Source organism: Dermacentor albipictus, unplaced genomic scaffold (genome assembly GCF_038994185.2).
Source record: "Dermacentor albipictus isolate Rhodes 1998 colony unplaced genomic scaffold, USDA_Dalb.pri_finalv2 scaffold_15, whole genome shotgun sequence".
Classification (NCBI taxonomy): domain Eukaryota; kingdom Metazoa; phylum Arthropoda; class Arachnida; order Ixodida; family Ixodidae; genus Dermacentor; species Dermacentor albipictus.
The window spans coordinates 10,405,240-10,430,420 of record NW_027225569.1 but is presented as its reverse complement, the minus strand read 5'-3'; the positions used below and the strand labels follow the sequence as shown (position 1 = coordinate 10,430,420).

The following is a 25,181-nucleotide window of genomic DNA, read 5'->3' as shown; positions in this document are numbered from 1 at the left end:
ATTTCTATAACCCACCCTATAGAACTTCTGTGCCGTACACGAAGTTACTGGGAGCTAGAAAGCCAACGCGGACGCTTAAAGCACATCGACTTGCTATGTGTGCATTCACTCGGCGAAAGGCCGTCTGCTACGCTCAAGCATTGTAGGCGGCGCCGCGGTCGAGCAGGGAGCGCGAAAAAGATGAGGAGCGACAAGGAGCAAGGCGGGGAAGGAGAGTGTCCCTGCTTTACGAAGTTCCAGGGGTTTTACATGCTCCGAGTACTGATAGCTTCATTCGCCCTGTGTTTTCGCCGCTGTGTGCTTGAAACGAGCGGTAGCACGAAGGTCGATTCGCACACTTCTGCTGCCGCGCTTCATCACGACAGCGTTTTGAGAGCGAGTTAACGCGCTCACCAATTGAGATGTGTTCATGTGTTGTTGTGTGTCCTTGACACTTTGCTTGTTAGTTTAGTTAGTAAGCGAATGTTTATACGAGTTTGTACGGCGAATAAATATACTACCCTTACTTCGTGTAGTTGCCCACTAGTTTGTTAACGCAATAGAAGCTTCGCTTTTCGGGCGAAACTGCGACTTTTCATTTTGCTATTGGGTCGGCGATCCACAGTACCTTCCGACCAGTATGGCCCCTCTTGCCTCGCCTCTTCGAACGATCCTACAGGCAGACGCGCTCGATGGGCTCCGCGCTTGCAAGAGTACGCCTACGCGGTCGTATACATGCTCAAAGGCGCAGATTATTTGTCGCGCTAGTCTGTGTCCGATTTTGTCTCTTTGCACACTGAATCCCTTGATTGCGTCTTTTCAGTGAGGCAGTTGTACAACATCAGCGAAACATAGCTTCGGGATGCTGTAGGGTTTTTGTAGGGTTGAACGAGTAGTAATGTTTCCGACTGAGATGAATCTGTATCTCATTTTGCAAAGAATTATCTACAGAGAATAATATATCAATTTTTTGTTATTTCTTAAAAAGCTTTCGGATAATGAAGAGTCGATTCCATATTAATTGTTAAACGTTTTTGACATCTCATCGTGTATTCACAACGTTACAAAACTTGCCATTGGATGGCACGTTACAAAGTGTTGTTTATTAAAAGCAGATTTTCAGCATTATGCAAGAATAAGCATTTATTCACATACTCAGGACTTACTGGTAAGTGCGAATGATAGTGGTTTAGCCGAAAGTCTGGCTTCTTGACAGACGTAGCCTGTCGCACAATTAGTAGCACAACACGTTTCATGTTAAGTATGGCCACCAGGATGGAAATGACAGCACTAATTGCTCTAATATGATGCTTTATCGCACACCATTGAAAATTTGAATTGCTCGAAAACGATTAGATTCTAAGAACAGGGACTATGCCAATCGAAGATTGACTATGCTGGTCGTTATTCGACGGTTTCCAACATATTCTCGCCTCAATATATTGTGATTTGTTGAATTTTAATGATAGCAAGTATTTTTTATTTAAGACGTTCTTGCGATACAGAAGCAGTCATACACGCACACGAGGAATCGCAAATGCACTGGCAAAAGAGTTACAGGAGCGGAAAGATCTTATCTATGGTCAGCACTTTCGAGTTAATGGGTGATGTGTGTCGTAGAACCGAAGCGTCGAGAGAAACAATTATGGCTAACAAGGGAAACAACAATTTATAATTCGCCCCGTACTCAGATGCAAATTCCCTTTCTCCACGATGAACGCCCGGCCTAAGCAATAGGCAAAACATTGAAAAAGATGAAGACCTGAAGGTCCGCACAAAATGAACTTCCTCCAGCAGCTAATAGAGCATGATGCAAGGAGGAAAAATCAGGGTAACCTTCATAAGATTTCATGTGCTCACCAACCAGCGACGTTCGTTTCGGAAAGAACAATGTTAAACAATCGAATCTCGCAAAACACATTGTCAGAACTTACGGTCGCGAGCGCAGTGCTCTAAGGAAACTCAGAAGGTGCCGACACATAAAATTGCATTCGATTGCTCTCTAAACAAACATGAACGCCAAGAAAAGGTTTCACTGAACACGGGACATACTGAATGTGCCCAACACTAATTACTCTGATACAGACTCTCCACTGTAAATGTAGTTACATTGCCTACTCCCGACGGCAAAAAAGAGAAACAGCCCTGGCAGCACGCAAGCACTGGACAAGTTTGGCCCAATTCTGGCAGACCTTTGTACCATTCCAGGCCAAACGCTGGCAAAGTGCAACCCCATCGAATGTTGGCCCCGAGCGGGAGCCAAAGTTGGCCGAAAAGGCAAATGCAACAGCCAAAGGGTTGAGAGCATGGCACCAGCTCTACGGTACATCGTTGTCATCATCAATGCCAGCTCCAATACAATCGCCGCTGCACGACCAGTATTATAACTACGCTGGTTCAAAAAACGACGGACCTTGTGCCAGTGGCACATTAATTAGCATCCTGGCGGGATATTAGGTCGGTACAACGTTCAGATCGTATGGGCAGTTCATGGGCCCAATGACAGTCTAAGGTTGGCAGCGGGGTGCAAATATGGGCTGTCCCATTCTGATAGAGATGCAACGCTCAATCAATCAATCAATCAATCAATCAATCAATCAATCAATCAATCAATCAAAACGTGAGCTTTACTTATGCAATTCAAAGAAGGGCTACAAAAATGGTTGGACCATTACCCTATGTGGCTAGCAGCTGGTCCAATACACAAAAATACATATACAGGTCAACCAAGTACATATCTGCTCAATGAGCAAGAACATTAGTTGCATGAACACGTACTCCCTTTAAGGAAGAATTATTACGTTTGTCTAGACAAGAACGATGACCCGGATTATACATACAGTAAACAATATTAGTACCACGGGGCAACAAGGCAAGCTTTATTGGACCGACATTCCGTTTACTTGCCAACATAGATTGCTAAGTTGGGTTGGGCACAGCAGTATCACATATTAAGGATACATTTCGTATTTAAATATTTTAATGCTTTACTTGCCCGACCTGCGAAGCATAAATAATCTTTCAAAAAGCCCATGCATTGGACAAAGCCTGGGAAGAAGATACCCTTTGCTGAGTGTCTCGTTGTGACTCTTCAGCAGAGTTAATCGCACAGGCACAGGAAACAAGAACTACTATTCTTGTGGAGATGTTCGATACATAATTTTTGTTTGAGCACATGTTGTAGTTTAGAGATTTGTTGGTGAAATAACTGGGTGTGGTGGTAGCTACACATAAATACGCGACACGTGCAGAAGAGTTCGCTGCATATACATGTGCTAACCTAAGCGACGGTTTCTTTGAAGAGCAATTTCCTATTCGGCCTTTTTTCTGCCTATCTTACCGTACTTCCATACCCCCTGCCCTCTTGCCATGTCTCGTACACCCATGTAGGCCTGGTCAGCGCTATGAATGAACCGGCAGCTTGGCTAGTTGGTCGTGTGTTATAATTACAGTATATTAGCACAAAATGACACACGGACTCAAAATAACAGAGTGGACATGGACGAGCGCTGCAAGTAACTGTTGATTCGCATACCACCCCCTGCTACTTGCGCACACTTATTGCGCATGCGCACCGTCGCACTATCGCCTCACGAGGGGAGACACCAACACTATAGACTCGCGCTTATGAAAGAGTGGCTTGAATAAATGTGCAATAGCGAAGCTTCCATGAGCTTGCATTCGTCTCTGTACGAATTCGTGAAATCAGTTCTTTAAAACCCGCGACCATAGTTTTGTGTTGTCTATCCTCGTGATGCGGTGATGCGTAGCCGGTAATCAGCGAATGCCGTTGTGTATACCCGAACACCGGACGCTCGGAAATCTCCGTTACCGGAAAATTGCGCTGTTTGTCGTCTACTAACGAACACTTACGTTTGCTGGATCATCGTAAAAGGGACCGGAGAAGTCACTGCAATTTGCGAAGAGCCCGTAATCTGCTGTCGAGGCGACCGCCGAGGACCGTGGTGACGGATTGTAGTAGCGCCCGCTGAGTCCCACCGAGAGGGATAAAGATAAGCCTCGGATCAGCTTGCCTATGCTTCGGAGCCGCTCCATGCTTTCTCGCTTTCGAAGTGCATGGGAAAAGAGATAAGCGCAGATTTCAGCAGCGAGGCTAAAATGAAGGGGCTCACTGTAAATAATGATTTCAAGACACAGTACACAGCTATAGCTCACATAAATCGTTCACGTTCACGTAATCGCGTGGCATGCATGATGGCGGTAGGCGCTACCCGCTTCGAAATGGATTTGGCGCTGCAGAACAACTGAATATTGGTAAGCGCAATTCTAAGACGCACAGAGAGCATAGGACAAGCGCTAACTCGAAAGTTAGCGCTTGTCCTGTGTTTCTGTGTCTATCTCTTGTCCTGTCTTGGAATTGCACATACAAGTATTCAATTGGTAAGCATGAACAAAGTAGTCCAGCAACAAATTTTGCAAACATGCATGGCATTGCTGTTGCACAATTAATTTCATCCAAAGCAAATGACTGCAAAGTGGCTTTGGCTTAGTCTCTGGCAACTGCGATGACACATTATTGTGGTTAACTTTCTGGAGTTTTCGGAATTACTTCCCACTTTTAACACCCTAGGCTTAAAAAGCAAATGATGATGATGATTTATTAGCATCCAATTTCAAACTGGGCGGTGACAAATAGTCACCTATCCTGCTTGATTTATTCCGGTATCCTAAACATGTTTTTTTCAGTCTAGCATTTTCGTATACATTTCCTTGGCGTTATATTTTTATTTAAAATTCTTGTACCACTACATATGCCTGTAAAAGATGCAGTCATATAACTTTCTAACTTGCTTTTTTCCGCTGATGCTATAAACGTGTCCTGCTCATTTCGACTGTTGGCCATTTGATATTTCCGTGCACTTTAAATCCAATCGACTGTGCACGATATACGTAACCTGCGGGTCTCGGTGGGTGAATCCGTTCGCAGCCCGCGAGGATGTCCTGAGTGGCCTCGAAATTTTCGCTGCAGTATGCACATGCCTCATCTTGTTAATAATGCTCGCCTCGGTACGTTTTTGTTTTTAGGCAACCAGCTCTAGTCTCGATATAGCAAGGCCCTGCCCGCTATGTCCTAGTACAGATGTTCCCTTCTAATTTCTTTCTTGTCACTGTTGTAATTCTCCGCGGTGTTTTCAATACGACAACATTGTATAGCCCATGAGGCGAGAAAGACAACGCAGTTGTCGGCGTGACCACCGATGGCCCAAAAAGTCGTCGAGCCCTCGACCATTGGTAGGAGTCCAACCCACGACCTTTCTTAGGAGTCTAGCGTTTAACCAATAACACTGCGTTGCTGCAAGTCTAAGCGTCGCGCGGTGGTCGCAATGCTTTCGCATTCATCCACGTAAGTATAACTTAGTGCCCCTGGAATTTTTGCTTCCATTCATCGCATCTAATTCGCTGTCTCTCTTTCTCTCACTTTCTTTTTGATCACTCCTGGCTGTCTGTTTACACCTTCAATCACCCTGTACTTGGTTGCCTACATTCTTGACCTCTTGCTATAATCTGTGTCCACGCTTTTCTGGTAGAGACTTTACGAATGGCAGCGCCACCATCGGCGAGGTCGAGTGGTAGGCCCAATGACTGGCGAGTCCTAATTTCGCCCCCGATCGGCAGACATAGAAAGTAAGAGTGCAACGCGCTCCTGAATGCCATTGCACTGTTTCTCGTAGTTTTCAAACGCACATGCATTGTGTGGCGAATAAATACATTTTCTTAAGGAGAGCAGTTACGCGAAATTTAAAAACGTGATTGAATATGATTCCACGGACGTAAACAACGCGATCATACGGCTTGCTAAAGCTAGCTTTCCGCAAATTTGGTTTGCGGCACATTAACGCTATTTTGCGTAATCGCGCTCTTACACTAACGTTAGACCTAAACAGTCTATGACATATCGGTAAAACAGGTAGGACACACGAATTCTGGTATCCCAGCTCGAGTTGCTCGTCTGACCAGCTTCAGGCACTCCTAGCGCAGCTGCAGATAGGTGTATCGCAACGAGCACAAATGCATCTAAACTGTGCATAATTACTTGTTCGCAGGCCACAATGCATGATAAGCATGCCAAAAGGTCATCGCTGTTACTCATCGCTGTTAAAAAAGAACCCCAGGTTCTTCTTTTTTTGCATTGGGAATATAGTCCCAAACGAAACTGTCGGCATTGGTATCTCTGAATTGTCATGTACTATGTAAAAATGCAAGGAGTGTCTGTTTTTTTTTTCTTTGCTGCCAGCAGTAAAGAATGTAGAAACACAGAAACTGTCTAATCCAGCTTTTCGTTGCTGCTCTCATCGTAAATTGCACGCTGTAGATTGTTAATTTAGCCGGAACCCGGTGCGACATAAAAAAAAGTAGAAGGGTAAGAACCTAAGCGGTGGCGGATATGTGAAGGCGACGGGGAGGATTTGAGATCACTCTCAGCGATGAAAGCAAGTAATATCTTCGCGTAAACGTATGATTTTATTTAAAAAATTCAACTGTACAAAAGCACTGGAATATAAAGGGCGTTCTCCAAAACCATTTCACTACGACGGAGTGATGAAGCAGGACTACCGCTGCAAACAGCCGTCACGAGAATCCTAACCAGCAAATGCTTGTTTTCTTTACACCTGCTGTCGTCTAACATCAATCATTTTCACTGGTGACAAGATATGTCACCTCAAGAGAAACTCCGGCATTCGCAAAGAAGAAAATTTTGAGCGTCCTACAGAAAGTAGGACGCTGAAAAGTAAGTATATAATTTTTTTTTTTAAATTGCACCATTGCAACAAGAGTTAAGGCAATCTCAGTGAAGATTGTGGTGCGCGATGCAACTAATGCAACGCATACCACGAGTATAGATCCTCATATTCGTTGTATCGTCGAAGGTAGCACGCATGGAACTTTCCGTGTAAAGTAGAATGAAATAGCCCACAAGTCGGGAAATGCTCGAGCTGTGACACGCTCATTAGTGAACACTTTTAAGCAAGTTGAAATACCTACCGCAGTCTATTTTTATTTCTTTTCCCTCTCTTTAACGCATTGTGGGAACCAGCTTGGCTTAAATTCGTTGCTGCGATAAGTTTGTTCCTTGGAGCGACATGTTAACAAATCAGTCTTGGGAAATATTTATTCTGTGCTCATCCTACAGAAAGTTACAGAACGGTCGGCTGAGGTTGCCTTCTCCACAAGTGACGCAAGCAAGAACTTATAAAAATATTCCTTTAAAGTAACTACTGGTTAGCGATGACAACATATCCATAATAACGCGACCAGTTAGTGTCATAAAATATTGTGAGAACCTGGGCTCATCGCAGTACTGATGCCAAACTATGCCCAACTTTTAAAAGAAAAGAAAATAGGTGAAGTTAACTCGCATTTGGGTAAACATTATTTGGATAGTTTTCTTCAACTCTTTAAGTCACATTAAGAGTTGGTCGGTGGCAGGTCAATGATCGGCGGTCGAAGACTGCAAGCAAAATGCGCCCTCTCTCTAGCTACCTCTCTCTCGTTCGTTCGCTCTTTTGTCTTTTCGAGTTAGTCTGTTGATTGGCTATAATCGTCGATGGTGTCAGCGCAATTCTGGCTTTCACGATTATTATTGACGCTTGGTTGGCACAAATGTCGAGTTTAGGAGCATACACACGTTGCAGACATGCCAAACATGCACCACTGCAGTCGGTCGTTTCAGGATTTTTGGATGATGTAGATTATTTTGCAGTAATAGATCCCATACCTTGAATATAGCTTGGTGCATCTTTTTTTATTTAGCAGGCAAAGTTCTTCGCTGAAGTTGTCATAACGTGAAAAGTGAACTATGGGTTGGCTCTTGTAAGGGGCATAGATTTTTTTTTTTTGCGTGGCTACAAAAGCTTTTTGAAATTTCGCTAGTAGTAATTGGGCCGGTATGGGGTAGAATCTATCGCGTGAAATTCTTTGATGAAATCTTGCTCGCCAGTGATGGCAGCCATTCTGCTCACTCAGTGTATGGGCCGAGCATGTCGCATCAGCTCGATATTTTCTTATGATTCTTGGCGTAAAATCGCATTTTGTGGAGAAATCCACGGATAATCGAAAGAACAAATGCTAAGGACCCGAAGAAACCGTTCTCTACCGGGTGGGCGCGTTTTTCGGCCGTCAATCGTTCATTCCTCTCGCTACACGTGGTGCGAGATCTACGCCTAACGCGAACGCCTCGACGCCTCGAACGCCTCCGCCGCAGCGGTGGTTGAGAGAGCTCGGCCTAGCGCGCCGACGGAGATACCCAGGCCCTGCTTCATGGTTGAAGTCGTGAGCGTGGAATGCGAAGACATGCAACCGCAGGAGTCCGGAAAAGAATTAGCTTGGTGTGAACTTAGAAGAACCACAAAGAAGCGATGCAGGGGTGGGGCCAGGTTGTTCGGAACACGAGAAGCAGGGAAGAAGCTCCGTCGGGGAAGCAACAAATAAAAACAAATGGAAGAACGAACGCAAGGTGCGACAAATCATCAAAGCAAGTAGGCTGCCTAACCTGCCAAAAAAGACTACAGAGTTGTCGTGCGTCCACGTGGAGGACTTAACGTATGGGACTGCACGCTGGATCGCATTTACTGCTGCCTGCGCAACGCTGCCGGGGTCGGCCGAGAGACAGCGGAGTACATGGAATTCATAAGCAAACGAATGAAAATCTTTTTGAGATGCTAAACGAACTGGCTAAACACCTCGAGATTGCACAGTTCTTGGCTGAAGACAACGAAGCCCTTCACCGACTTCCTGCGAAAGAAAATTGTAATAAACCCGCCCCCGTATTGGTGCGCTTTTCATCCCGCCTAACTGGAGATACTTAGCCCAATAGGAAAAGAGACTTGAGGACACTAGAATCAAAGGTTTACTTCAATGAAGATCTTACTGTCCAGAACAAAAGACTGTTTTAGGAAATGAAATCAAAGGCGCGTGAAATGAATTTTTAGTTCGCGTGCATCAAAGACGGCAAAATGTTCGTGCGGCGTAGCTCTAAAGATCGGTTTATAAAAATTACTACAGTGGAAGATCTGGACAAGACATGATAAGGTATTTGACGGTCTTTTCTCTGTCTATCGCTGTTACGATGCACTAATCTATGGCGACATATCATCCAACATGTGGCTATTAGGATGCAACTTCTTCCCGACACCTAAAAGTTTCGCGAGATGGAAGGCAGCTTTCCTTGCTCCATCTTAATGTGCGCAGTTGAACGAATAAAACAAGCGTTGATTGATACATTGCTGGATCACCTCAATCATCAGTTAGAATTTTTGTGTTTCACTGAAACGTGGCCCTCTGATAAATCTGCCAATGTGCATTTTGCTGGTTACACGTGTGCTTCTGTCTCAAGAAGTGGCAAGAGAGGAGGGGCGTTATAATATATGTGCAAAATAATCTTCAGTCTGAAATAGTATCCGAAAAGTCGCCTGTAGATCATTACTGCGAAAGCTTACTGATAAAATGTACCAATTCAATGTTACTTGTACCTTACAGACCTCCTTCGGGTAATGTTCAGTCCTTGCATACCTTGAACAGATTTTGCATTACTTGCTATGTATTAGCCTCCCCGTCATTGTTACCGGCGACTTTAACATCACCTTACTCTCAGAGGACAGCAGTAAGCAGCGTCTTATTGACACATTTTATTATTTTGGTTCCCAAACTGTCATTCCGAAACTGTCATAAATCTGAAACTTTGATTGACCTGTGCTTTACAAATTACCCTGTTGCTCAATGAGATGCTGGTGTATTAACATCAGGAATAAGCAATCACTTGCCCATTTTTATGTTTTTTACGCCACGCTGTTCCCATCATAACCGCTTCAAAGACAATTGTCCTATCTTGTATAGAAAAATAACAGGAGACAAAATAGTATTTTTGGGCATCTTGTTGAAGAAGCGAACTGGAGCACTGTACTACAAGAGACTAACGCTGTCGTCGCATATGATACCTTTATAGAAAATGTCAAAGGACTTTATGACTTGGCATTTCCTCTTGTTGAACTTAAGACGCATAAGAAGTCCGGAAAGCCGTGGATTGACGCCTCCCTTATGACGCGCATAAGAGAAGGCGATAAGCTGTTTGCCTTGTTCATAAAAACAAAGAACATTCCTTATTTACTGCAATATAAGAAGCTCAGGAACAACTTAAATTCCGATTTAAAGCGAGCTCGAGCCATGTACTAAAAAAACAAATTTAAAAATGTTTGCAATAATTCTAGAAAAATTTGGAGATCTGTCAAAAGCCTCACGTCGACAGAAACAACCAATGATATTTCGCAACTCATGATCCAGGGTGCGCATTACTCAGGTACAGCACCTGTCGACAAGTTTAATGAAAATTTTTTAAAGCCGGGTTATCTGTCAACCCCGTCACAAGCAACACTGATTGCACGTCATACATTAGGCGTTGTGCTGTGTCGCCGATATTCCTCACTCCCGCTACTGAATTAGAGATTCATGACCACCTGGAGAAAATTAAAAAAAAATGATAGTGCATGTCCCATAGACGAAACGAAGCCTGAGCCTATAAAAGCGATTTCTCATACCATTGTTCGGCCACTCTCACATATTCAACTTAATTCTTTGCACCGGAACGTATCCTGATAAACTAAAGATCGCAAGGGTGACAGCAATGTTCAAAGGAGGCGACAAAGGCGACCTTGGCAATTACCGGCCGATCTCGGTCTTGCCGATATTCTCAAAAGCTTTTTTAACAGGCCATTTATGCTAGGTTCTCAAGTTTTTCAGCAAAACAACATAATAACTAAGCAGCAGTATGGCTTTCAAAAACAAAAATCTACTGAAGCAGCCCTATTGGAAACAAAAGATCAGATTATTGCGAACGTCGAGCACAAACTGTTCACTTTAGGCTTGTTCCTTTATTTCCGTAAAGCATTTGACTCGGTAAAGCACGACAAATTATTAGACAAACTGTATAAACATGGTATTAGAGGAGTAGCTTTAGATCTTCTTTTTTTCCAGGTCAGTCGGTCAGTCAGTCAGTGCTTTACTTTCACCAAACAAAAATATCTGTGAAGAAGGGGAGACGGCGAAAAAGCTGCGAATTCTGCAGCTTGACTAAGCACCGTCCACCCTGTAGGAGCAATGACAGGGTAAATATACAAGCAAAAAGAGAATTATAAAGTGAGAGGGTAAACACACAATCGAAAGCAAATAATTATTATACACCAGTATGAAAAATTGTGCATATTGGGTCATTTTTGCATATTATAAAGCAAGAGAAGACAGATTGCCATCGTACTTCTATGCTTAGTGAAAGGAATGATAAAATGCAATACAATTTAAGGAATGCGCAGTTACAGAAACAAGCTAACTACATTGGTGGGTTTAGTAAATAGTGGTTGAAAGCTACCTTAAAAATCGGGTTCAATACACTGCCATTAACGACTTCAAATTTAGGGTGGGGCATATAACATGCCGCGTTCCTCAGGGGTCAACTCTTGGGTCATTTCTTTTTGTAATTTATGTATATGATATCGTAAATCTACCACACACGCCACATTTAACATTATATGCAGACGACAGCAGCACTTTCTTTTCCGGCACGAAATTAAAATCATTACATGATCAGGCTAACGATTGGCTGCAGGAACTGCCAAAATTGCTTAAAATTAACAGTTTAGAATTAAACATAAAAAAACGAAGTATGTTATATTTAGACCTCGTAATAAGCTAGCTCCTGACGAGAACTTTTTGCATTATTGTAATCAAGTAATCGACCGAGTTACATCGTACAAATATCTTGGTATACTTTTTAACGAATACCTAGATTAGTCTATGCATACAAGTATTGTCCGTGCAAATATGTCACAAGGACTTGGTATTACATGCAAATTTCGAAGCATTCCTGTGTGGTTAAAGAAAAAGCTGTACTTCACTTTGGTACAGTCACACATTAATAACTGTCTACTTGTGTGGGGTACCACGACCAAAACTAACATGGAAAGCATACGTCTACTCCAGAAAAGAGTATTACGTATTATCGACGGTGAACCCTAGCATTTTCACACAGCTCCAATATTTAAAAAACAAAAATCCTGACTATTGGTAATATACTAAAAAAATAGCTAATGTAATATATAACCAAAGAATATCTGATCCATCTGGTTTCGGAAATAAACACCATCGAAGAGAACACACCCACGATTGCGACATACGTCTTACAAAAGGGAAAAGCTGCGCACAACTACGGCACCTACAAGCTTCATTACCTAATACCAGATTTCTTGCACAAACACCCTAATGCATTGTCCATTATCGAAACAAGCACTTCTGTCCTCACCCTGAAAAAAATTATGCATACATACCTATTTTCATTACAGTAGGGACCAACTATGTAGGCAAATGATCACCGTTGTACGAAATTGTTATATTTTCAATGTTGTTCATTATATCGTCTAGTGTTTGTGTAATTACTCTTGAAGTCATCATATCTCACACATACTGCGTATCCTTGCAGTTATATGTGGTTTCCACTACTTTTTTAACTTTCTTAAACTATGAATTGCCGTTTTTTACGGTTCTTTTTTTTGTATTCTCACTGAGGTTGTGCTTATAGGTAGCTGGCGCTTTGTCTGGAACTTATTTGCCGTTTCGCCGGCGTCCATGGAAAATCTGTACATAATTGTCTGAAATAAACAAACTTCAAAGACAGCATGTGCATAAACAGCAAAGAAAATATAGTGGTGCTGAGCACGCCGTCTGAGGACCGGGCCAGGAAATATGGGGCTATCAATAAGCTCCGACTTGGAGAACAAGAATTCGAAGCAAGCGCTTACAGAGCAGCTCTTGATAACACATCCAAGGGTCTCATGAGAGGAATATCCCAGGAGGAGGGTCCGGAAGACATAGCGACCAGTCTGGTCACGCCACGCAATCCTGGAGTCTTGCACGCCGTGAGAATAGGTAACATAAACAACGTGATCGTTTTATTTGAATGTTTTCACGTCCAAAGATATGTGATTATCCAATGCTCCTTGTATAAAAGGCACATCGACGTATGCTATGGATGTGGAAGAATAGGGAACAGGGCTCACATGTGCCCCAACCCTGAAGACAAGATTTGCCGAGGTTGTGGGTGCAAGAATCCACTGCAGCATCACAACTGCGATGTGGAGTGCCAGCTGAGCGGCAAAGACCACCTCACGGGACACAAGATGTGCAAGGCAAGATACAAGATACCGTACCTGGTCAGAAGAAGCCGCTGGGAGCGCCGGATGAGGGACGAAGAAGAGGCCGAATTGGAAGAGTACTACTACCACAACTACAAAGAAACCAGGGGGAGCAACAACAACAACCATAAGACTCTAACGCGCAAGCAGCCCTCAACCGACAAAGAAGAAACAAGCAGGAAAAACTATGCAAGAGACCGCTCCGTTTCCTTCCCAAGCCTGCCCTGGGAAGCCGGTCGCCGACGTTCCAGGTCCAGGTCCAGGACCAGATTGTGGAGGAGATCAAGGTCGAGGTCCGGTTCGAAAACTATTCGAGGGGGAGACGGGAGCAAATCACAGGTGAGCTGGGTAAGCGTGGTCTCCGGCACTTCTACTGAATCGCCTAAAGTTAAGGGGTCTGCCGCTTATCAGGAAATGATACAGATTACAAACATGTTAGAACAGATTACTCGAGAGAATGCAACGCCTAAAGATGAGATCAATAAGCAGAGGGCAGAAAACGCGAATCTTCAGCAACAAAAAAAGAATGGCAACACACTCTCCGCCAGAACGACGTCGACGCCCACTCGAGCTCTAAAGCCCGTTCCCGCACAAGCGAACGGGGAAGCACCACCGCAGAAAAGGAGGGTGCAAGGAACGGTTGAAAAAAAGAGTATCTTTGCAATCGACGAGGTGATGGAAACGTTTAAGGGAATGTTGATGGTCTATACCAACAAGTCACAAACATGTATGTAGAGATCAAGCAACGATTCGATATATTAAAGAATAGAGTAGCGGGACAAGAAAGCACATCAAAGGACATTCGGCCGGCAGGCGCAGGATCGGTTAAAAGCAAACCGTATAGCAGACCAAATGTGGTAGAATATAGCAAGGCCACCGGGGAAGAACAGATTAATCAACATGGCGCCGCGTAACCAATACGAGATTTGGCAATGGAACTGCCACAGGTATCGTCGCAAGCGAGGAAACTTGCAGCAGTTCGTAACAAGTAAGGCGACGCCAGATATCATCGCCCTGCAGGGGACAGAGGGTATGGCAAAATTATCGGAGTATAAATCAGTGCTTCCGGCGAGAAGGCAACCGTCACGACGCTGATACACATAAACCTCGGCTGTCGAGCACAATACCGGTCTGCGCGGCATAGACCACGCCCTAATTGAAATACTCGCCTCCCATAAAGAAGAGGGAAGTCTATTTATTCTTAACTTATACAGTCCACCCGTACAAAAGCGCAAATTCGGCCCAGTCTTCCGCAATGTGTTGAGCGTAGCGCACAAGCAGGCGCTAGGCGTGGCCCTCGACGTTAACGCGCCACACGCGGCTTGGTGTTACAGCATAGTGAACATTAAGGGCCGAAGCCTATGGGCAGACGCGCAGCACGAAGAAATAACGCTTGTAACTGACCCTCAGGCACCAACCAGAATAGGAAATAGCGTAACCAATGACACGACACATGATCTCACATTTACGAAGAATGTAGCAGATTCTCAATGGACAAACATGCAGAAATGCTTAGGTAGTGACCACTACACCGTCGTCACAACGGTAAAAGCAGGCCCAACGAAAAAGAGGGGTAGAGAACCGAAACTTGTAGAATGAGACTCTTTCCGCAAAATCCGACAAGAAGATGCGGAAGACACTATAACGAACATTGAGAAACGGGCGCAATATCTACAAGAAGGCATCACACGAGCTACCAAAACTCTTCCAGAGGAGGCAGGTATAGAGGAGATGGATAGCAGATTATTGCACATGTGGAAAGCGAAAGGTAGTATGCTGAAAAGACGGAAAAAGCAAAATCATAATCGGAAATTAAGGAAGAGAATTGTGGAATTAAACAAGGAAATCGAGAAATATGCAAATAGGTTAACCCAGCAAAAGTGGGAAGCCACGTGCGACTTGATGGAAAGGCAAATGAGAATGTCCAAGACCTGGAACATTCTCCGATGCCTCTTGGATCCCGGCAGTACAAATCCGGACAAAGACACAACTTACAGAAGGTTACGACGGGAAAGAAGAAGAGCTCTTTCGAGAGCTCCAAAAATATACATTGGAGATGCGGATAGAGAACGACTCCCGCATTACCTTGGTAACGAGAATCCTGATGTTGATGCCCCTATTATGGAGGCAGAAGTCAGATATGAACTTACCAGGCTCAACCTGAAATTTGCACCAGGACCTGGTGGGATAAGCTACAAAACACTCAAGGACCTTGAAGTTGTATCCATCCGAGCTCACACAGACTACATGAATAACTGCTGGGAGCAAGGTGGCATTCTAAGTTAATGGAAATCAGCCCAAATCAATTTTATACCGAAGCTTGGAAAGAAACCACAACTGACGAACTTAAGGACAAAATCGCTAACATCCTGCGTCGGTAAACTTATCGAACATGTGGTTCTCACACGCCTCACCAGATACATGGATGATGAAGGACTTTACCCACATACCATGCTTGGATTTCGACCCAACTTATCGACGAAAGGTATTATGCTCAAACTAAAATATCAGATCATAGATGCGGGTGAGAAAACTCTAGACACCAAGGCAATACCAGGTCTCGATCTAACTAAAGCCTTTGACACCGTCACTCACAAGGCAATACTACAATATCTCCAAAAGCTGGATGTAGGACGTAAAATATACGCAACATCAAAGACTTCTTGACGGATCGTACCGCAAAGAGTTCAATTAGAGAATCCAAATCAGAGGCGCTCAAACTAGGTAATAGGGGTACCCCGCAGGGTTCAGTCCTATCTCCCTTTCTATTCAACGTGGCAATGATCGGTCTTCCTGCGAGACTCGAAAAGATACGACTCGGACACAACCTATACACAGACCTCATCACCCCTTGGATGGCGGGTCGAAGCAATAAACATATGGAAGAGATCCTTCAAACAGTAGTAAACACGGTAGAAGACTACATCAGAGAGAAGGGACTGAGATGCTCCTCGGCAAAATAAGAACTTCTGCTCTGTAGACCCACATGCCTGGGTCGAAAAAGCATGAGGGAAAAACCGGGCATTGTGGTCACAGTAGAAGGCACTACGCTACCGATAGTGGAGAGCGTGAGAATACTGGGTCTCCGCATATCCGAAAACGGCCATAACGGAGAAACAATTACACTACTTGCCAATAGTGTTCACCAAACAATCAGACTAGTAAAGCGGATATCCAACAGGCACTATGGCATGAAAGAGCACAATCTCATCCGATTAATAGAAACATTCTTAATCAGTCGTATTGTATAAGTGGTCCCTTGCCTCAAGCTCTACGCTGCGCAGAAAGCCAAGATAGAATGCATTATTAGAAGGGCGCATAAACAAGCCTTGGGACTTCCGGAAAATACGTCAAACGAGAAATTCTTCGCGCTCGGCGTGCACAACACACTAGACGAACTTACTAAGGCCCATAGAGTAGCGCAGAATGAAAGGCTTACAGAGAGTTCGATGGGAAGACACATCTTAGATGACGTCGGAATAACCTACGAAGCACAGCACGGAGTGCGGAGAGACATCCCAAGGAAAATAAAGAAACATCTATCAATACCCCCGATTCGCAGAAACATGCGCCCGCAGGTTCACCAATATCGAAGAAAGGCAATAGCGAGCGCTCTCCACAAAAGATTCCGTAATGCCAGGGACGTGGTCTATGTGGATGCGGCGTAGTACGCAAATACACAGACTATGTCGATAGTTGGTACGAGTCTAGAGGGTGACCGCAGAGTTAGTGGGACGGTAAAAACAGGGAAGTCGGAGGTGGCGGAGGAGGCTGCCTTAGCACTGGCAACAGCCTCCACGGAAGCTAACATCGTAGTAAGCGACTGCAGACAGCCGTCAAGAACTATGCTAAAGGAAGAATCTTGCCGGAAGCGCTGAGAATTTTAAACTTTCGTGAAGATCGCGACAATCAAATTATATGAGCACCCGCACACTCCTCCCTTCCCGGGAACGAAATAGCGCGCAACCTGGCTCGAGAACTTACAGGCCGAGCAGGTGACACGCAACATATATTTGAAACGGAGAGAGACCGGATGACCAGCTTTAACGAGATCACCAGACAATATAAATTGGGAAGGGTCCATTTCTACCCCGCACACTCCTCGCTGAGGACACGGCACGCGACGGCATGGCACCTCTTACAAACAGTTACATATCCCAACCCGGTGGCCTACCACTGCTACTACCCGGACCTTTGCACGGATAGATCTAGATTCTGTCAAGAAAGGGCGGAGCTACAACATATGGTTTGGGCTTGTCCTTGGACACCCACGCAGAATAAAATAAACAAGACCGCAGAGCAGTGGGAGACCGCGTTGCTTAGCTGTGCACCGAAAGACCAACTAAAGGCACTCCAGCAGGCCGAAGATGTCGCCAGGGCACGAGGGCTGGAGGCCGTCATCTAGATAGAGAGGCCTAGGTCTCAAATTTGCTGTGCGCAAATAAAGTTCATTCCTCCACGCATACCTTACGGTACCTGCAGCCGCATATTTGATTGACGAGCTTATATTGTAAGAGTTTTTACTTACTGGGTCTTATTTCGCACTTTCTTTCTAGATTGATACTTATAATTGTTCCATTGCATTGACGAAAGTGCGTGGTAGTTTCTGCTGCCTCATTGAGTCGAAAATTGTTACCTCATTGAGCCTTACCTATTTTCACAAATACTCCACCTGAACAATACCGAATTCAAAATAAGTGCATAAGACGACGTAGAGGTGATACTCGCAAATGGTTTCTGCTTGGAACACATACGAGTAATTAACCATGTGCACATAGAAAACGATGAGCGAGTTTTGGGCTGGATAACTAAAAAAAACTGTAGAGAGAGAAGTGGTTCTTGTGGGGAAAGGAGGCAAGGCAGGCACTATCTTCTGCAACCCTTGTGGGAGCACGGCTCAGCGCCAGCAGGGAGATGGATATGGGAGTGAAGGAGATAGAAGGAGGGAGACAGATAGATAGTCGCCATGGCAGCAGCGGAGCAGCCCATCCGGGAAGGCCCAGTCGCTTCGACCGGAGGAGTGGACTGGTGATAGACAATAGGAGGTGGCCCAGCAGAAGCGAAGTTGAGGCGGATCAGGAGGCCCGAGGTGGTCAATAGCTATTAGGCTATTCGTCTTTGAAGAAATTTCTTAGAGTCTCGCCGAGAGCCCCGACGAGTCGACGTACTCGACGACACTTAGGAAGGCTTGTAGCTGATTACGACTGGGGAATAGGATGTCTTCCTGTCGTGAAATGTAATGGAATGTCCGGTTATTCACATGTCACACAAGTCTGGGAAGGATACTTTGAATGCCGCTACATGTTCACTCAGACGGTAATGCTAAAAGCTGAGGACACGGATAGACAGCACGGGCCTGCCACTACGAAGCCGTGTGCTACCTGGCCAGCTCCCCTACTGTAATGTGGACGCTCCTCCGTTGGTGACACTAGCCAATGGATTATCGATGGATTGCACATTACAAGACAGCAAACGCGACACCAGAGCAGCAGGTCACCATTGGTGCCAATTCGCATCGACGGTATCTGAGAGCTGACAGTGCTCTGCGAAAGAATTCCGTGCTGATTATAGAGCTCAACAAGCATACTATCTCCACCTACTGCCCCTCATCGTTTCTGCCATTATTACAATGCGAAATGCAAAATTATTTTCGTCGTTAGATAGCAAGCTGGGTATTCGCAAAGCAATGTCGCAGAAGAAGGCAAATTTGAAACCACGTTCCATTGCTCATCAGGGCTTTACGAGTATGCCATTCCGTTTTGGGACAGTTCCCAGCATGCTCCAGCGCGCTATGAACGCCGTGCTACGCCTGCTTAAGGATCATGGCTGTCTTGTAAACCTATATGAGCTCTTAGTTGTCGGTGCAGCAAATGAAGAACAACTTCGGAATTTAGATAAAGCTCTTGAGATGCTCTACAAGGCAGAATGCCGGCTAAACCGTGAGAAATGCCAATTTTGACTTACAGCCAACCCGCGTTCGGTTATTCCATCTCTGAGAAACGAGCCCAGGATCGACCTGAAAGGATTTCAGCCAGTCGCTCACAAGTCTATCCTTCTGAACCTGGGGGAAAGGTCCTACAACTACGTGAGGGACTTTCTGAACGATCGCAAAGCCACCCTCACGGTTGACGACCTCGAGTCCGAAGAACGAGCCCAGGGAAGTGCAGGTACCCCCCAGGGCTCAGTTATATCTCCGCTCCTTTCCAACTTAGTCATGCTGGGTCTCCCCAGCAAACTACGCGAAATCGAAGGAATCGACCACGCTATATATGCAGACGATATAACGATATGGGCAGACCGCGGCAGTTATGGGCAAATTGAACACGCACTACAAACGGCCATTAAAAAAGCGGAAGAGTACCTCCAAGGAACGGGCCTCAAATGCTCCCCGAGCAAGTCCGAACTACTCCTTTGCCGGCCCACGCGCAGAGGCATGCCACCAAAGAGCTACACAGGACCCCGGGAGTACGAGGAAATCGGCCTGTACACCCAAGAAGGAAACGCAATCCCCAAAGTAAACAAGATCAAAATCCTCGGAATGATCATTGAGGCCAACGGAGCTAACGGTGAAACCGTGAGGAAGATCGAAGGCAAAGTCATCAGCGCCACGAGACTCATAAAGAGAATAACCAATAGACACGCGGGCATGAAGGAAGACAACGTCATTCGACTGATCCACTCATTCGTTGTCAGCCACATCGCCTATGTAGCCGCCTACCACAATTGGTACGTCGCGGAAAAGAACAAGATTAACGCGCTCATAAGGAAAACGTACAAGATAGCCCTGGGCCTACCGGAATCGACGAGCACCGAGCTCCTGACTCAGCTGGGCATATACAACACCATAGAAGAAATAGCCGAAGCACAACGCATCTCGCAGCTCGAACGCCTGTCGACCACCACGACGGGAAGACACATTATGAACACGCTAGGCATAACGTACCACAACCAGCACGGCCAGAAAATTCAAATGCCCAACAAAATCAGAGAGACCATTACGGTGGCAACCATCCCAAGAAACGTGCACCCCGATTAGAACCGAGGTAGACGAAAGGCAAGAGCCGAGCCTCTGCTCCGTTCATTCGGCAGGGACAGAAACGCGCGCTTTGTCGACGCAGCCGAATATGCGAACGGCCAAACATACGCCGCCGTAGTCATAGACGCAGGATCAAAAATCAGAACATGCAGTGTATACACCAAACACTCAGAAATAGCGGAGGAAGTAGCGATTGCGCTGGCCCTCACAGAACAGGAATGCGAAGTCGTACAAAGTGACTCGCAAACGGCAGTAAAGAATTATGCCAAAGGTCGAATTTCCAAAGAAGCCATGTCCATGCTGGCCAAAGCGGGCAGATCCAAAACCGCGAGCTCGAGGATCATATGGTTCCCCGCGCACGTCACCACGGAAGGCGACGCGCTCCCGAACCTCAACGAGACGGCGCAGCGGACGGCGCGAGACATGACCCGCCGCGCCGAACAGGGCAACGCCACTCGCACGATAGCGAACGCTTCTCGAGCAGAACGGGACAGGCTCACAAGATACAACGACATCACCAGTGCATACTTGAACGCCAGAAGGATATACCCACCGCCGAGTCCCGAATTGAACAGGAGGCAGGCCGTCGCCTGGCGACAACTCCAGACAAACACGTTCCCTAATCCATTCCGTCTCAAACGTATATTCCCAGATAAGCATCAGGACGACACGTGCAAATTGTGCCAGGAAGGACCAGCAACACTCAAACACATGCTGTGGGAGTGCAATGTAGTTATAGGAGGGATGGCAGTTACTCTGGAGACCTTGTCGCCGAGGTGGGCTGCCGCTCTGCGCAGCTCAGACCTCGGAATCCAGACGTGGGCAGTCCAGCAAGCCCGTGAGGCGGCGTTGAGGCCGGGCCTTGACGTTCCTCCGTCGGAGACCTGAGCCCGGGTCGCGTTAAACCTTGCCGGACGAACAAGAAAGTTGTATTCATCCATTCATCCATCAATTCAAACTTCTCCACTCCGCCGTACATTAAACAGCCAGAGTCGTTTTCGGGCGTCGTGTCTTACCTGCGAAAGGTTGTTGCTAACTTCGTGTCGACAGCTATTTCCCTTACAGAGTTGCTCAAGAAAGAAGCTCTGTTTAAATAGGTTCAATCAAAGGAATGTGCGTTCCAATGTCTCAAACATCATGTGACAGATTTTCCTGTACTGACCCACTTCAATGAAGATTGGACGATAGAGGTGCACAAAGACGCTAGCCAGGTGCGACTCGGAGCAGTACTTCTCCAGCGCGACCAAGATGGTTCTAGAGATGTTTTCACCTAAACAAGCCGAAAACTTTCAGGTGTTCAACGTCACTACCACTCGAACGAGCTAGAACGCCTAGTCGTAGCGGGGCGAGTTGCCGACAAAGGTGCACACTATGTGCTAGGTCGCCAGATCACGGAGGTAACAGACAATTCAGCAATTTCTTGGATGTCCTCAAAGCAGCACCTGAAGCATAAGTTCGCACCCTGGGTAATACGACTGCAAGAGCATAGCCACAGCGGCAGACATCGCTCCGGTACTTTAAACCAACTGGTTGACGCATGGTCGTGAAATCCTAGCGCGGATGACTCGTATGGAATGAAGGAAGCCTGGATCTCATTTTTTACGTTACCACGTTACCACGTCACCAAGGCCCAACGCCAAGACACGGATGTGGTGGATACGATAGCTGCAATTGTGGACGCGCAAAACCGCAACAAATTTGTCATGCCTGACGCAACTCTCTATCGTCGTCAATGGAAGAATAAGTCGCAAGGTGAAGAACACCTTCTGGTCATTCCTGCTTCGTTGTGTTCTGGTATTCTTCACGCCGTGCTCAACACACTTGAAGGCGGACACAGGCCAGCGAGCGACGCTGAAAAAAAAATGTAGAGGAGCGCTTCTGGTGGCCCAAATTTGGGAGTATTCGCCATTAAGTGCTGCCTGCGAAGTATGACAGCGACACAAGTGGCTTCCAGGCTGCCAGGCTAGGCTAGTATATTTGACACGGTTGGCATCGCCCATGTTAGTCCCCTACCATAGACAGCGGCTGGTAATAGCCACATTCTGATTGCTGTTGCGCACTTCTCCAAAGCCGTGGACGTAGCTGCCGTGTTTTCTCTGACAACTACTTAGGTTAGAAGATTTTACAGAGACAGTATAGAACTGAGGCATCGTCTTCCGAACAAATTAATATGGAATGGCACACCCACCTCCCGCAGTTACGAACTCCGCGCCAACCTACGCCAATCAAGAATTGAACGCCACTATGCCTCAGTGCGCCATGCGCCAGGAAACGACCTGACGGAAAGAGCGAATCAGACAATTCAAGCACGTTTGGCTCCTTACTACATCAATAGTAAGTGGGGAGAAGCAGGCTGGAATGAACATCTCTAGGCTGCTGCTTACTCAGTGAACACTTCGTAACAGAGCTCAGGCGGCACATCGCCGTACTAAATAGTCTGTGGCCAGCTGCCCAGATGTAGGATGCTCAACTTGGATACGGTGATCAGGCTTGTACGCCCCGCCGGGTGACATACATCATGCCAGAATATTAGAGAAGCTCGCAAGAGTGGCACGAGAGCCCATTACGTTGAAATTCGTCATTACGACCGTCGTCATCGTCCCGCGCCGCAGCACCAGATAGGAGACGAGCCGTGGGTCCAACGAGGTAGTTGGCCGCCGGCCAAGAAGCGAGACACCAAACTTGACGGTCCCTTTGTGATCGCAGAACGCCTGGAGGAGAACACATGGCCATGTTGGCACTCGGGATCAACAGGCATGCTTGGGGAGGACACGAACAATTCTGCCATGCATGTGGCTCGTCTCAAAAGGAGGTTCCACCGACAAAAATAATGAGGTTGTGCAATGAGTTTCAAAAACGCCTCTCACTGTGTATTCTGTGTTCTACGCAGACGAACAGCAGCGGTGTACGCAAGGTAACGTTTAACATTGACTCAAGACTCTCGTGTTAGCCTGAACGTTGAAGAAATGAATCTTTAGCTGTCAACCTCACCGGTAATTATCGTCAATGAAAGCATCCAGCACGGAAAGCTTCGCTTACGTCGATTCCCACAGTGCATGGGATCTGCATATCATTTACTCCAAGAATAGCCCGTGTATTTATGAACATCGCCTGGGCATCAACTTTCTCGCAGAGCAGGTCCACAGTTTTTCATCGGAATTGAACTATACCAGGAGACGAAGAGACATAGACAGAATTAAGATATCTCGGGCTAGTTGGCTCATGCTAAAACAAGGGTAAATGTTTTTAATGATATTCCCTAATAAAAAACCATACATAGTTTCATTTATGCACAGATCATTCACTTTTAAACAGGTAATAAAGTTACATTTTTGCAGGCTTTTAGAAGAGAAGGAAACACATCATATTGCAGACGTCTTTTCTGCTATTAAAGTGCAGAATAAATATTCATTTTTACAAAAATTGTCTACTTCATCACAGTGTAGAAAGTAAGGACACGTGTACTTATCTTCATCGGGCGACACGTTTCACCGCCTAAAAATGTTATCGCACAGCGCAGGATGCGCTTGCATGTGTCGGGCTTTTCTTCAATGTTATCGCTGGTTCCATTCACTGGCTGTGACCGAACCTGCTATATTCTGAATGCAATCTGGCTGGAGACCTACGAACGAATCGCGACTTTCGACAACTGGGACTCCAAAGACAAGCTGCGGCATGTATGCTTTGCCTTAGAAGACGCCGCAAGAACGTGGTTTGAGAACAGGGAGTCGACCTTGACAACATGGGACCTGTTCCGTAGCGGCTTCCTGCGCACCTTTACGAGCATCGTGCGCAAGGAACGCCATGCTGGACGCCAGAGTGCAGCTACGTAACGAGAACGTTGCATATTTACGGAAGAAATTAACCATCTGCTCCACCACGCCGGCCCGGATATGCCTGAGGAGAAGAAAGTCCGCGTTCTCATGCGTGGTGTGAAGGAAGAAATGTAATGCAGAAGGATAGACAGTTGGGCGAGTTGATACGGTAACATGGTCTTGGCTTGTAGCGCAAAGTGAACACGGACACAGAAAGGAGCAGACAGGACGAGTGCTAACTCTCACCGAAATTTTTATTAAAACGAAGCACATATGTATATGTGGTTGCAAAAACCGCAGCATAAGAGCATGACCAGGTAAAAAAACATCAGTTACTCATATCAGGAGGTATGGAAGTCAAAGAAGGAAACAAAAAAAGATTACTTCAGATTAGTACACGTATTGCGAAGCTACTGAAATTCGCAATCTAACAGAGACCACGATGCATGGCTAACGCAAGTGTCTCCTAAACTTTTGATATGAGAATGCCTCGATAATTTCCCGTGTGGTATGGCATTTGTGTCTGGAAATAATTTTTGTGTCTTCAAAGAAATGTTTACAACCACAATTGAAACAGTGTGACGGTAAATGTGATGCATTACGTTTGTTTAGTGAAGGTTCGTGTTCTTTTCATCATCATCATCAGCCTAGTTACGCCCACTGCAGGGCAAAGGCCTCTCCCATACTTCTCCAACTACCCCGGTCATGTACTAATCGTGACCAAGTTGTCCCTGCGAACGTCTTACTGTCATCCGCCCACCTAACTTTCTGACGCCCCATGCTACGCTTCCCTTCCCTTGGAATCCCGTCCGTAACCCTTAATGACCATCGGTTATCATCCCTCCTCATTACATGTCCGGCCCATGCCCATTTCTTTTTCTTGATTTCAACTAAGATGTTATTTACCCGCGTTCGTTCCCTCACCCAATCTGCTCTCTTCTTACCCCTAATGTTACACCCATCATTCTTCTTTCCATAGCTCGTTGCGCCATCCTCAATTTCAGCAGAACCATTTTCCTAAGCCTCCTGTGAGTACTGGTAACACACAGCAGTTATACACTTTCCTCTTGAGGGATACTGGCAATCTGCTGTTCATGATTTGAGAATGCCTGCCAAACGCACCCCAACCCAATCTTATTCTTCTGGTTATTT

General features: G+C 45.8%; 1 protein-coding gene across 1 annotated transcript in view; it reads right to left on the bottom strand.

The window, feature by feature from the left end:
- Window positions 1-25,181, bottom strand: part of LOC135914138 (uncharacterized) — a 191,044-nt gene that overhangs the window by 70,293 nt on the left and 95,570 nt on the right. The window contains exon 7 of the mRNA XM_070528941.1: window positions 3,853-4,044. Coding sequence (XP_070385042.1) covers window positions 3,853-4,044 — 192 coding nt within the window. The remainder of the gene's footprint in view (window positions 1-3,852; window positions 4,045-25,181) is intronic.